At 39.6% G+C, this 13,845-nt stretch overlaps 1 protein-coding gene across 3 annotated transcripts in view; it reads right to left on the bottom strand.

Annotated features, from left to right (window-relative positions):
- Positions 1-13,845, bottom strand: part of ADK (adenosine kinase) — a 225,869-nt gene that overhangs the window by 107,599 nt on the left and 104,425 nt on the right. For all 3 annotated transcript variants that reach the window (XM_089510759.1, XM_089510757.1, XM_089510758.1), the window contains exon 5: positions 2,098-2,270. In XM_089510759.1, coding sequence (XP_089366885.1) covers positions 2,098-2,270 — 173 coding nt within the window. The remainder of the gene's footprint in view (positions 1-2,097; positions 2,271-13,845) is intronic.

Genomic DNA, 13,845 nt, shown 5'->3' on the forward strand with positions numbered 1-13,845 from the left:
TAAACAGTAATAAGCAATGTCCCTAAATTGCAGCCTTTTTTTCTACAAACAAAAAATGGCTGCATCAGAAAAATGTCTTAACAAATCTACTGTTTTTTTTGACCCGGGGTACTATTTCATTCCAGACAAAGTAATGTATCTGGTCAAAAAAGACCCCATGCTGTTTGTGGTGAATCCATGCAGTGAAGCAGAACAGACACACTCTGGTTGTCAGCAGGCTGAATGTTCTTTAGCTGGAGAATACTCAAATTCATTGAGGTCAGGAAATAACCCATACACTATTCAGAAGTACGTGTTTTTTTCTTCTATTTAACCATATTCAGTTTTATTCTATTTTTATTTCAACTTGTGTTTTCTCGTTTCTGGCACATTTGACATGGGGAAATTTTTTTTACTCCATAGTACAGCGCGCCCGCGTCATACGCGGGCGCGCTTTATGCGGACTTGAGCTTATGTGCTCAAGCCGCGGGGCGCACTCAGGGCAGAAGGGGCAGCGCATCCCATTCAACTGAATGGGCGCGTGCGCCCGTTGCGCCCCGCGTGCCGCCGCACTGCTGCGCCGCCGTGCACGAGCCCCATTGTTTCCAATGGGGCTTGAGCATAGGCGGAATTCGCCTTACGCGGAGGGATCCAGAACGGATCCCCGCATAAGGAGAGGGCTGGCTGTATTCAGGAATTCTCATGGGGATCAGAAAACTTTCTGCAGCTCACACAGTACAAAGGTTTAAAAATTACCCTAGTACATGAATGTCAAATCAACTGCAGTTAGTTTTTACTTGATGTAATGAAAAACTCCAGTTAGCTTAAATATGAACAAAAATGTTTACAAGCGACTACTCTTGTGCATGCGAGAGGAGATGGGAAGAGGGGTAATATGGCTAAAATATGGTTCAGGAAAATATAGCTTTGCATGATGATAACGGGGGGGGGGGGGAGTCACCATTATACTACTTTAATGAACCCTTGGAATAAGATTCAAATAAAAATGATATGCTTTATCATCAATACTTTGTTATTTAAAGTTCATTCGTATATTCTAAATATTCGAACCACATTAGCAACACAGCAGATTCAGGGATAAAATCTGCCCCATGCAATGATACTGTCTGCTCCTTAATTTGTTGATTGTACAGATTAATTTACCCTTCTTTCCTGCACACCTCCTATTACCTCATTGGGAAATATCTTCAGTGCATCAGTCATAATCTTACTTTCACTGCTGCAATCTCCAGTCAGGTTCCCACCAATGGGCCAGGTTGTAACAACCATTTCTTTATTCTGGCCCCTCCCAAACAATGATACTGCAATTTGATAATACAATACATCTGCCTTTAGTGTTAAAATTGCTCTTCGTGCCCTTTCTTCTTGTAACCTGAATAACACTCCTGTAAGGTGGATCAGTGATGACCTAATATAGCAGCTGAGCAGGGTGCTGAGCATGAGTGTGCTTATTCTGACTAATGACACATACTACTGACTATGTGACAGACACATTAGATGGAAATTGAAGACTTCCTACTTTGAAGCTTAGGGCCGAAACAGACAGCCATAAAGGGGTGACTTGCAGTCGCCCCTGCCCAAGATGCCACGGCTCAAAAAGGAGCAGAAAAAAATCTGCTCCCTTTTGGGCCAGGTTGTGCACCCCAGAAACAACTTCAGCATGGCTTCATGTGTCTTGCAGGTGGGAGTCATCCAATGGCCATGCTCCAGGCTGTGCGGAAGCTGGCTTTTTCGGCCTATCTGTTTGGGCCCTACATCTCTCAACCATTTATACAAGCTTTCAAGAAGTTCCCACTAATGCTATCAACAAGAGTTTTAAGAACCCAGCTTTCCTGCAACAGAAATTAGAAAGACACAGTAAAATAGTGGATTTTTGGCAATGAACCCAGGTGGGCACACTGGTAAAAGATGAGGATCAACAGCAAACTGAAGAGATCTTTGAAAGAATAGACAGGGAGGAAGTGGGACTCTAGCCACTTATGAATGCTAGAGAAATATGGTTGCAAATCTCTGCCATTCTAAAGCAAATGATGGATTTCCTATTTTCTCTTTTTTATATCCTGAAAAGATAACTTCTCAAGAGGAAAAGTACTGGACCTGTTATCACTTGTGATGCAGGCAGCACAGGTTCCAGTTGGTTCTTCACTCTGCTCGTAGTAATGAGCATCCACATGAGCTTCTTCAGCTTTCTTCTTTAAAATCTCACCAAATTTATCTTTTCCAATGCATCCAAAAAATGTTGCAGCTTTGTAAGGGGACTGGATCAACCACTACAGATAAAAACAATGGGAGGGGGGAAAGACAGAATATGTTTTGGAATGTTTAGAATCATATTTTCATTATTATATTTTTGCATTTGTTATAAAATGAAAACATATCAAACATAAAATAGTCAACCCTTCAAATTTTAAAAACAATACAATAATTAGTTCAATCAAACTTTTGCATTCACTTACAAGCAGGTGAACTTGAAATTATGAAAATCTTTAGGTTGTTGGAAGGATCAAACAGACTGATACAGCTTAAGAAAGGCTACGAACATTGTCAACAGATGATAAAAAAGCAACAAATCCACAAAAATGTGGACCAATACTTCAATGAAGTAGAATCTTCAATGAAGCCAGGCTCTAAGGTGGTTAAATAATCAACTGATAAATAAAGAATTAGAAAACAACAAAATAAAACAAACCCATCCTAAGTTCTCTGAGGACACAATAGTTCTGAATCATCAAAATTAAAAAGACGTTGGAATTATTTTAAGCAAAATTTGTCACTTAAACAACAGAGAAACTAAATGGAAGAAAATGCACAGATATTATTAGGCAACAAAACCAGCAGCAAGTACTGCTACTATGATCATTTCAACAAGATTTCTATAAAAAGAAGGATGAGAAGATGCATAGCAATAGGGCCCGTCCTACTGTGGCCCAAACCTATTCTTTCTACTATTAGTCAGGCAAACCCGGCATTTTACTTGCTTCGTCACTTCTTTGTAACACTGAAACTCTCTTGAACACTATGACGTTGGAATGAAACTGGATATACACACTGAGCACATAATTCTACATTTTGAATTCTACATTTAAGGGGGCGCACGGGGCGGAAGGGGTGGCGCGTCCCATTCAATTGCATGGGCGCGTGCGCCCGTTGCACCCCGCCGCACACGAGCCCCATTGTTTACAATGGGGCTTGAGCATAGGCGGAATTCACCTTACACGGAGTGATCCGGAATGGATCCCCGCGTAAGGCGAGGGCCCACTGTATATACTTGTGTGCAAGTTGACCTCATGTATAAGTCGAGGGAAGGTTTCGGGGTCAAAATCATGGATTTTTATATGAACCCATGGATAAGTCAAGGGTAAAACCTAGGGGGCTATAACAAAGGATGGAAAGCAGAAAATACCACATCCACACCACCTTCTCCTTCTCTGGACCTCTCCCGCCCACCTAACAACACTTCCCAAGTGCTGGAGGAGAGGTTTTAACATCGGATTGTGATGGGAAGCAAGTGGTGTTAAATAAGGTGTTTCTTCCATGGGAAGAGAAGGCTTGCAAATCAGACTGGAGAGGGAAGCAAGTGGTGTTAAATTAGGTGTTTTTTTCTGTTGGAAGAGGAGGCTTGCAAATCAGACTGGGGAGAGAAGCAAGTGGTGTTAAATGGGGAGTTTCTCCCATGGGAAGAAAAGGCGCACACACACACAGAAAAACACATGCCTCGAGGCACCAAGAGTGGAGCAGTACTAGTTATTGACGCGTATATATGTCGACTCAGATTTTAGGGTCAATTTTGGGGCATAAATTTATCAATTTATAGTTGAGTATATACAGTAATATATATAGTATCTTCTCTGGTAGATTATTTAAAGCAATTCTGCAGATTTTTATATGAAAAACGCCCATACCTGAATGGTGCTAAACTAGTAAATTAGGTTGTAATACAGCTTCCAGAAAACATCCCTCATAAAATATTTCTCCATATTAAAGTTTCGTTTAAAATGGGAAAACAGAATACAGTAGTACAGTACTACAGAGAAAAAGTTGAAGTGTCACAATGAAACAATGGTAAACTCTTATGTCTGGCTGGGAAGAATCAACCAACTTGATAACATAAATTCTCCCAAATACAGTCACCACCCTATTGACTCAGTTAGGAGCTATATCACTTTACCATAGAACTAAATGCCAGTTATAACTGTTTCATAATAGTGAATTAAATAAATAATAACTTTCCCATTTCACACCAGCATTAAAGATAATGTAGCTGTGATGTGCAAAAAGACTCAGTAAGTGGGCAGGTATTCAAAAGTAAACTTAGCCCAGAGCTCCACTTCTTTTGAAAGCAGTAAGTGTTTTGGTGTGCAGATAATTCAATGGAACTGACAAGACAGATAACATGATTCCTTTGCACTGAGAAATTCTTCAGCTTTGTTAAATACAAAGCCATGGGTAAGCAGTATTTCATTAATAGTAGAATATTTCAACCAAAAATGGCAGAAAAATTCTACCCAATGCTATCCAAAGAGAATCCATTCCTAGCAATTGCCTTCATTCTCCATGCTTGCAATATTTCACTCAGCAATTTACTTTCATGTTATCTTAAAAGATTACTGTGTTAAAAAAAAGACTGTCATCATACTAAATGGACAAATATATTAGCAAACCAATATGTTTTATTTTTTTAATTTTAAAGCAAAAACATCTACTGACATTAAATTATGTGTGAATAATTCTATGTTTTTTTCCAATTTACAGACCCATGTAAAACTCCAGTAACACAAATTGCATGGAGCTTTTCTTTTACTATACCATCTGGACAAAGGCTGCACAAAACAGTGTAACTGCAGATTTATATGAAAACTTTGCATTTTAAATGAAAAGCCATTGTTACTATGACAGCATAATTTCTACTGTTTATGAGAGATTATTTGAAGTTAAATGTTTTCTTTCTCATAGTGTAAGATGTACTGAGACACTCAAATTAGCAGCATATTGTCTTCATAAACATTTTCTTCTACATCCTAGCCTTCCCAAGTAGCATTTCGGTGCCATCCATGCTGAAAACACATAATCTTGTCTATTTTGGATGCTAAAGCAAGATCACTCCTGGGTAATGTTTGGATTAGAAGCTAATATCATGGATTTTCAAATAAGAGTGAAGAAAGAATTCTGCCTGGAACCTGAAGAACCATTGTTGCCAGTCGGAACTGACAATATCGGACCAAATGCTTCTAATAATAATAATAAGTTTTATTTATAGACCGCTATTCCGCAATGATCATAGCGGTGTACAATAAAAATTGCAATACAATACAAAAAATTGCAAGGCCTCTCTCCCCCTCAAGATGGTGGTCGGGAGGAGGGCTCTTAGTCTTTCCAGGCCAGGCCTCGTCTCTCCCCCTCAAGATGGTGGTCGGGAGGAGGGCTCTTAGTCTTTCCAGGCCAGGCCTCGTCTCTCCCCCTCAAGATGGTGGAAGGGGGGAGGGCTCTTAGTCTTTCCAGGCCAGGCCTCGTCTCTCCCCCTCAAGATGGTGGAAGGGGGGAGGGCTCTTAGTCTTTCCAGGCCAGGCCTCGTCTCTCCCCCTCAAGATGGTGGTCAGGAGGAGGGCTCTTAGTCTTTCCAGGCCAGGCCTCGTCTCTCCCCCTCAAGATGGTGGAAGGGGGGAGGGCTTTGATGCAGCGAAAAGCAGATTCCTGTGGTATATTCCTAAGCAGCAAATGTGAAAACTGGAATGGTCACAGAGCACACTCAGTTATTTGCACCCAAACGTATAAGAAGGTATATTCAGAAGAATGGAAAAGTAAACTGAACTTCAAAGAGGTTGTTCTCTAAGATCTCATGCTTCTAGGCACACAGAGGATGTGTTAGAATTTCTAATGCTCAAAGATTACTGAAAAGAATAGTACTTGAAGTCAAGAACTTAATATGTTTTATGGGAACGTAGTAAATGGTGAAACAATACAGCAGTTCACCAGCTGCAACCAAGCAACACAATGAATACAAAATATACTGTAACTCCCTGTAACAGAAAAGCCAGGTGTTTTAGTGCTGTCACGACTGGTGCTGCCAATAGGGTTACTAAGAAACAAAAAGGAGGTATCAGTAAGACTGACAAACCCTTAGTTTTCCTAATGTATAAAAATTTTCTTCTAAGGGGACAGATCCCCCTGAAGAAACCAATGACTGCTGAGCATCCTCAGTTAGTCACAGAATACTGAGTGTTCACTGGTAAAGGAAAATTAAGTGATGGTGATGGCTCTTCACTGGTTGCCTGAATTCTTGAACAGAAGAGCTCCTATTAGGTTATTATCCTAGTATCTCTTAGATTGTATGCCATAGGCAGGTTTACTCTTATATATTTATTGTTTTATGTACAGCGCTGTGCAAATCTACAGCGCAATAATAATAATAATAATAATAATGAAGAGACAGTGTGCTGTTTGTTGCCTGTCCCTCTTGTAAATGTGCTGTGATGATACTGGCTTAATAAATCTCAGAAGGTAATAACAAAATGGCTCCTCCTGCACCAAAATACCACCATCCTTGTTCATCTGGAGTTATTACAGCCCCAGAAATATGTTTGGAATATCAACATAGTACCAACAGACATTAACATAGTAGTGACTTCAGTACCAAGAATGAGCAACAGGGTGTGTAAATGCTCTATTAATATCTTGTGCTGTTAACATTTCAGAACATTTTACATGTTAACTATTGGTTTGTTCTTATGGTGATGATCATGCCTCTTTCCCAGCCACAGCTACAAGCCACTTACTCTGCTAGGTTCATGCATATTGACATCTAACTGGTTACAACAAAATACCATGATCTTTCTTTATCAGCTGGGTAAAATTTTAAACAGTAAACATATGCTTGTCAGGATATATTCACAGAAGTATCAAAAACAGGTGGGAAAGGTCAAGTGGAAGTTTATTGACTATGATGAACTTAAGACAGCCCAGATTCAATTACTTTTTCTTTCAAGGTGTGCATGATCAAAGCAACAGCATTTTTTGCGGAGTCACATAACAAGCTGTTTGTTGAGATTGGAACATCTGGTCATTACACCCTAACACTGCAATTTCATGCAGAGTTAGCAGTAGGGTATATTTCCGCTCCTTTCAGTCCCATGAGGGGGGTGCATATGGCCAATCATTCCATCTAGAAATGGTTCCCTCTGCAGCATTGCATACAACTGTCTCTGCATTTCATGGCATTTTAAGTCAACATACCATTGCGCTCCATCACCACTGCAGTCTGGTGCTCGCTACTGCTATAAAAGTCCACTAACAGGACTTAACAGCATTTGACTCTTGGCGACAGAAAACATTTAAGGCAAGACTGTCTTTGCAACAGCAGATTCTCATCTATTGCTAAGAATTTTCAAGACATTGCACAATGAAAGACCATTTAAAGACCAAGTAATACCTACTTGGGGGGGGGGAATCATTTTATGTCATCTATTTTTCATCATAAATATGAACAACTGGGATACATTATTTTGCTTAAAGTAAAGTTACTGTACAATTCATAAACTCCATTCATAAAATCCTTTACATTTAATTTGGAAAGGCACCACTTGGACCAAAGTTTGGTTTATACTCACATTCTACCTTCCTTCAGATTATTAAAAGCAGCTTTTTAGCCTTTTGACATGAGTTACACATATACATGTGCGTCCGAAAACGCATTCACAGTTACCCAAGGCTACTCAGCTTTGTAGCAAGCAAGAATCCACAACCCCAGACTATGCACTTCACTTTAGCTGCACCACATATATGCAGACTTACACATGGCTTCTCCTTTGTCCATATACTGTACACCATCTTGCAGTTTTATACCGTAAAATAGAAAATGTATTATAATAAATTTTGATTTAATTTTTAGCACTGCATTTTACTGTTGCCATTTTTTTCTTTTTTCAAGAAATTAGTTTCAAAAGCAGGGTGTAAGTAACAAGTTTAAATTCTGATTTCTTAGCAGGTCTTTCAATTTCAGCTACAATGTCCTTGCCTGTTACCTGTATACAGACCCTGTAGTTACCTGCTATAAAACTGATTTTCTCTTCACAGCCCATGTATCCCATTAGCCATCTATTTAGCTAATAGGTTATTTTGGAACACCAAAGCTACAACAAATGTGATGCTGTAAATTTTTACCCTTGTTTCACTAACATCAATGCAGTTTATTCTGAAGTATATGCACAGAGGATTGCGTCCTTTTAGTGGAAAACTTCCCCAGGCAAAATCTAGTGGAACTGTGAAGAGAGGGTTCTTCAAAATTATATTTTAAAAAAAAATTAAGGGCAAAATCAATGCTGCTTTGGAGTTCACAAACTTTACTTCCTTGACTCCCCCTGCATTATAACTCCCATGTGCTCTCCAAGCTGGGTCTGGAGTTTTGGGGCCCCCACTAGAGCTGGTTTTTGGTGGCACAGAAGGTAGAGAATAGAGACAAGGTAGGGAAGAACATTCCATTGCGAATGCCAGGGAGGCACTGATTTTGCCCTTAGGTTTGTTTGTTTGCATATTTTAAAAGATAACCTTGAAGAAAACCTCAGAAACATTAGGCCACAAGAATTTTTTACATACTGGTCCATTTGCAAACGGTGGTGGTGGAATGCTCCCTTTTGCCCTATTCCAGTTATTTTATATGTTTGAATCCCCATTTGGCTATGGAAACCCACTGGTTGATACTAGGTATGTCACACTCTCTCAGCCTCAGAGGAAGGCAAAGGCAAATCCCTTCTCAGCAAATCTTGCCAAAATGCTTGAAAGCATACAACAGCAGCAACAACAACAAACTGCTCTGAGAGCCTTTTTGACAGAAGAGCAGTGTATAAATACTCTAAATAAATAAGTGGGAAGTGGGGAGCTTGGAGGGTTTAAGGACTGTCAAAACAACCTTGGGGGCCACATGCAACCCAAGATCCTCACTCTGCCTATCCTTGACCTTCAGCATCCTCTCACATACAAGCCTGAAGATATAGCATTTCCATCAGCCTCAGATGAAGGATAAGTGACCTACAGCTTCTCCTGCCAGCCATGTAGGAGCATGATACAAAATAGTCATGGGCTATATCTAGCATCCAAGATGGGGAGAGCTTTTGTACAATCCTGGTTAGCCAGGCTTCTTTAAGCCTGTTCCCCTTCCTCCCCTGCCCCACCCCGGCCCATTCTGAGACAAGACCTCTCTAGGAAGGAATACTACAACCAGTATCCTCCACAGTATGATGTCCCAGATCCTGAGAGTTTCTTATCTTGCTATGATACTATTCTCATAGAGTTGGCCCTACTTAACTGGTTGTAACCTTATTTCACCAAAGATCTTTCTGTCCTTCCAGTTTGTGATGTGTCCAAACTATCCACGAGTATTTTATTTATAGGCTACTTCCTTTGGACAAACTGAAACCAACTGCCCTGCAGAAGTTGAAAAGTAGAGCGGGAAAAGCTGGCAAAGACAGTATCAGGCTGCTCCAGCAACACAGTCTCCCCAGATTCACATGGTCAAATGAAGCTCATTAACCTGTGACAAGGTAGGAGTAAGGGGGGCAAGTCTGTGCAAGCATTTACAACATTAAGGCCTGCTCTATGGAGATTTCATCTCTACTGGTCTGACTAAAACTGTTCTCAAGGAAAGAACAGCAGGTGCTGGGTTCTGCCCCAACGTGGCTCAGGTTCACTGTCTTCATGTATGTTTTAGCTGCAACTGTTTCTTGCTGCAACCGTTGTATTTTATAAATACTGGAAGCCACTTTGATGACTCTGGTCAAAAAAAGGATATAAATCTATTCAATAAATAAAAAATAAATAAAAACTGTACATATATTTATATTCTGATAAGAATAAAGATCACTTGGAAAAGACTATTCATGCTTGAAACTCAAAATGGCAAAGACTCTTCAGACTTTCCTTGAGGAGGAGGAGGATGATAATTATTTATTATTTATATGTTTATGTGAAATATTTTAAGCACTATAGAAAGTAAAATAAAAAATTACTCCCCACCTTCAGGCATATAATCTAAAGGAAACAATACAAAATGACTATAAGTATCTAAGTACAGATTGCTCTGCATCCTTTTTCATAAAGCTCATAGGCTCTTGAATCTATCTGCACCAAAATAGGATCAAGGTTCCCAGAACCCAGACTTCAAGATGCCAAAGTCATATGGAAGTATAACTTGCCCACTCTGACCTGATGCAAACCAGAAGGGTCTTGGTATATTTGTGCCACTGTGGCATCAGATGAATTTTTTTGTTGGTATCATAGCTCATGATGCAAATGAACCCTTGAAAAATATATACTTTATAGTATGTGTCCTATGTAGATTAACTCATGGAAAAAAAGAGAAAAAACCACTGTCCTAGTATACTAATTAATATTCTCATGAAAAATTATTCAAAGGAAATGCAATAAACTCTAAATAAAAGAAAAATGTTCAAGTACAGCACCAACAAATCCTAGTGAGCTTTAGAAATTTCATTGTTTCTTTAGTAAAAAAAGAAATAATGCATTATGTAATTTTTTTGCTAACTACTCCACTAATATGCTAATGATATCATTACATGATTTCACAAGTACAACAACATGTTATTTCATTTATTTATTCTCCATAGAGGCAGAGGGAAGGTGCAGATTAAGAAGCTGTCAAGATGATAAAGTGACAGCTAATGCAGATTTATTTTTCCAATATAGCATGTAAGAAATGCAAATGCTAGTTAAAACCAAGTAGCTTCAGGCATTCAAGGTGTGCTTCAGGCACTGCATGAATGGTTGCAAAATGCTTACAAATTATAATGTCAGAAGCAAAGTAAGGAAGAAGGAAAATGAAGGTTCAATTTAAAAGGCATAAAAAGAAGAACTCAACTGTAAATTAAGACACTTTATCACACTAAGCCATTACAGGAATTCCCACCATAACTGGCAAGGATGAAGAAGAAAGAATATCCCTAAAGATTTAAATTTAAAGTTCTAGATTTGATTGAAAAAATCAACTCCTCTGAAAACATTACAGATATCAGCCAACTTCACATTTGTGTGCAAGCTTACTTTCTGTGCCAACAATTTCCAATCTAGATTTCCTAAAGGGCAGGGGGTTGGACTGGATTGCCCTTGCAGTCTCTTCCAACTCTATGATTCTATGATTCCAATTTAGCTTGTTTAAATTCAGGCCAATTTCAGCATAGACTAGTTCCTTCTCAGTAAAAAGCTATGGCAAAACAGCTAACATACATGTTAGATACATAGTTTTTCATGGGTTTTTCGGGCTATGTGGCCATGTTCTAGCAGAGTTTCTTTCTGACATTTCGCCAGCATTTCTGGCTGGCATCTTCAGAGAATGCTTTGCCTGGAAAAATTGGGTGTATATATACTGTGTGAGCCTGGGAATGCAGGAGTGATTTGCATGTGTATTGTTCTGTGTTGATGGCTGGCCTCAGGCTGGGAGGCTAATGCAAACGCGGATTAATGTCTGCTAAATGGTGATCAATATCTACTGGGAAAGCCCCTGACTCTGAATGGTTTCCAATTTGCATTTGCTGAGACCTTATTTTGCTATTCCTCAGGACTGGTAGCCAAATTTTGTTCACTTTAAGGGTTTCTTCTTTCCGGTTGAAATTATCCAGATATTTGTGGATTTCAATGGCTTCCCTGTGCATCCTGACATGGTAGTGGTTGGCATGGTCCAGAATTTCAGTGTTTTCAAACAGTATTTTATGCCCAGGATGGTTTGTGGCATGTTCTGCTACTGCTGATTTTTCTGGCTGGCCCAGTCTGCAGTGTCTCTCATGTCCCTTGATTCTTGTTTGCACACTACGTTTGGTGGTCCCTATGTAGACTTGTCCGCAGCTGCATGGTATGCGGTAAACTCCTGCGGCTGTGAGAGGGTCTCTCTGGTCCTTGGCTGAGCGAAGCATTTGCTGGATTTTCTTCATCGGTTTGTAAACCATTTGCAGGTTATGCTTCCTCACCACTTTGCCTATTCTGTCCGTGACTCCTTTGATATGGTAAAAATACCTTCCCTTTGGGTGGCTGCTTGTCTTCACTTCTCTGGGTTTTTCTGGGCCTGGCAGCCCTTCTGATGTCTGAGCTGGAATAACCATTAGCCTGTAACCCAGTCCAAGTGCTTCAGGTCATCTTCTAAGAAGTGGGGTCCGCAGATGCGTTTTGCTCGGTCTATCAGTGTTTTGATTGTGCTTCTTTTTTGTCCTGGGTGATGGTTGGAGTTATTGTGCAGGTTTACTGCTTCCATCTTCTTTCAATTTTATACAGGCAATATAATATGTTCCCTTGTTGGTGACATAGGAAATCAAATTCCCTTGAATTTATCTATGATTTTTTGGATCCTGTGGAACAGGTCAATCTTCTACTATTTTTGTGATCTTATATTTATTTGCACTGGTTTTTATAATAATTCTCTTTCTGCCTACTCACAAGTTGCTGACCAGTTCCATTCAGTTCGGATCCTATTTCTGTCACCTTTTCCTTTTGCTTCTCATCTATCCTTAACCATCAAAACAATTTCACTCATCCAATGAGGCTCCTCTCTCACACACTCTCTCCCTGCTATAAAGTGTCTTTTTGTATTTCCCCCCAATAATGTTCCTGGCTTTGGTCCAGAGTTCTTCTAGTTCCCATTCAAATAGGCTTGGTGGTGCAAATCTGTTTACATTGTTTTTAAATTCTATAGTAAGGGTGGGCAAAGTACACACTATGGGACACATGTGGCATCTGAGCCCCATTTTTGTTCATTTACTGAAGTCCCCTTAGCAAGCCACAAAGAGAAAAAATTCAAGTGATTTTTCAGAAATATTTCATCCAAAATCTAGCCAAATCATTTAAAGCCAGCTGGAAATGTGAAGGTTTACTTCATACACCTCAGAGACCTTCAAAATCCAGAAAATGAAAGATCAGCTGAAATCGGCCCAGATGGCTGGAAGTGATTCAATTCACTTCCAGGGTGCTGAAGTACAATTTTATGGGGGGGGGGAGTAAAGGAGTGAAAATTGGCCCCTATCTCTCCACAGTTGCCCACCTATTTGACAGGGATTTCTTTAGACTGTATTTTGTCACTGATTGGTTTAATGTTCTTCATTAGCTTTATTCTTAATTTTCCTGATCTGTGCCACAGTCTGTTCCTGTTCTTGTTTTTGCAGAAAGAATGGATCTTATTTACCTTCTGCTTCCAATTATGGACTCTTATTTGATTGCTGCATTGGCCATCTGATGATATCCATATGTACAACTGTCTGGTTGCTTGCTTTAAGAATGTGTTTGCAGTGAACAAACTGTTGGCCTCACCAAATACTCTGGGAATGTGCGGTTCTCCTTTTCTTCCTGTTTTCACATTCCAATCGCCTAGGATTATCAACATGTCATGTTCTGGATGTGATCAATTTCTTCCTAGATACCAGCATAGAGTTGTTCTATTTCTTTCTTTTCTACATCTGTAGTTGAAGCATAAGCTTAAATGTGGTTGTACTGCCAGGTTCTCCGTGAAATCTTACTGATACTATTTAGTTTTGCATTATGTTCCCTAACTGCCTTTGCAACCTCTGGCTTCACTATTACTGCCATTCCCAGTTTCTTCTTAAAATGTAATTTCTAGAGTAAAATAGTATAGAATTATCTGGCTGAAAATAATAAATTCCTATCCACTTTAGTTCATTCATACCAAGTACTGCAATGCTTGTATGTTCCATTTCTTGTTTTACAGCTTTCATGCTTTTCATGTTCCATGTTTCTGCACTGTGCAGCTTCAAACTTTCCTTTCCTATCTATCAGTGTCACCTCCTATGCATGCAGTACTAACAAGAGTCAGCTAAAGTGTCACTGCTGTTGTTTCTC

Source organism: Sceloporus occidentalis, unplaced genomic scaffold (genome assembly GCF_023333645.1).
Source record: "Sceloporus occidentalis isolate IW3139 unplaced genomic scaffold, rSceOcc1.0.p SCAF_2, whole genome shotgun sequence".
NCBI lineage: Eukaryota > Metazoa > Chordata > Lepidosauria > Squamata > Phrynosomatidae > Sceloporus > Sceloporus occidentalis.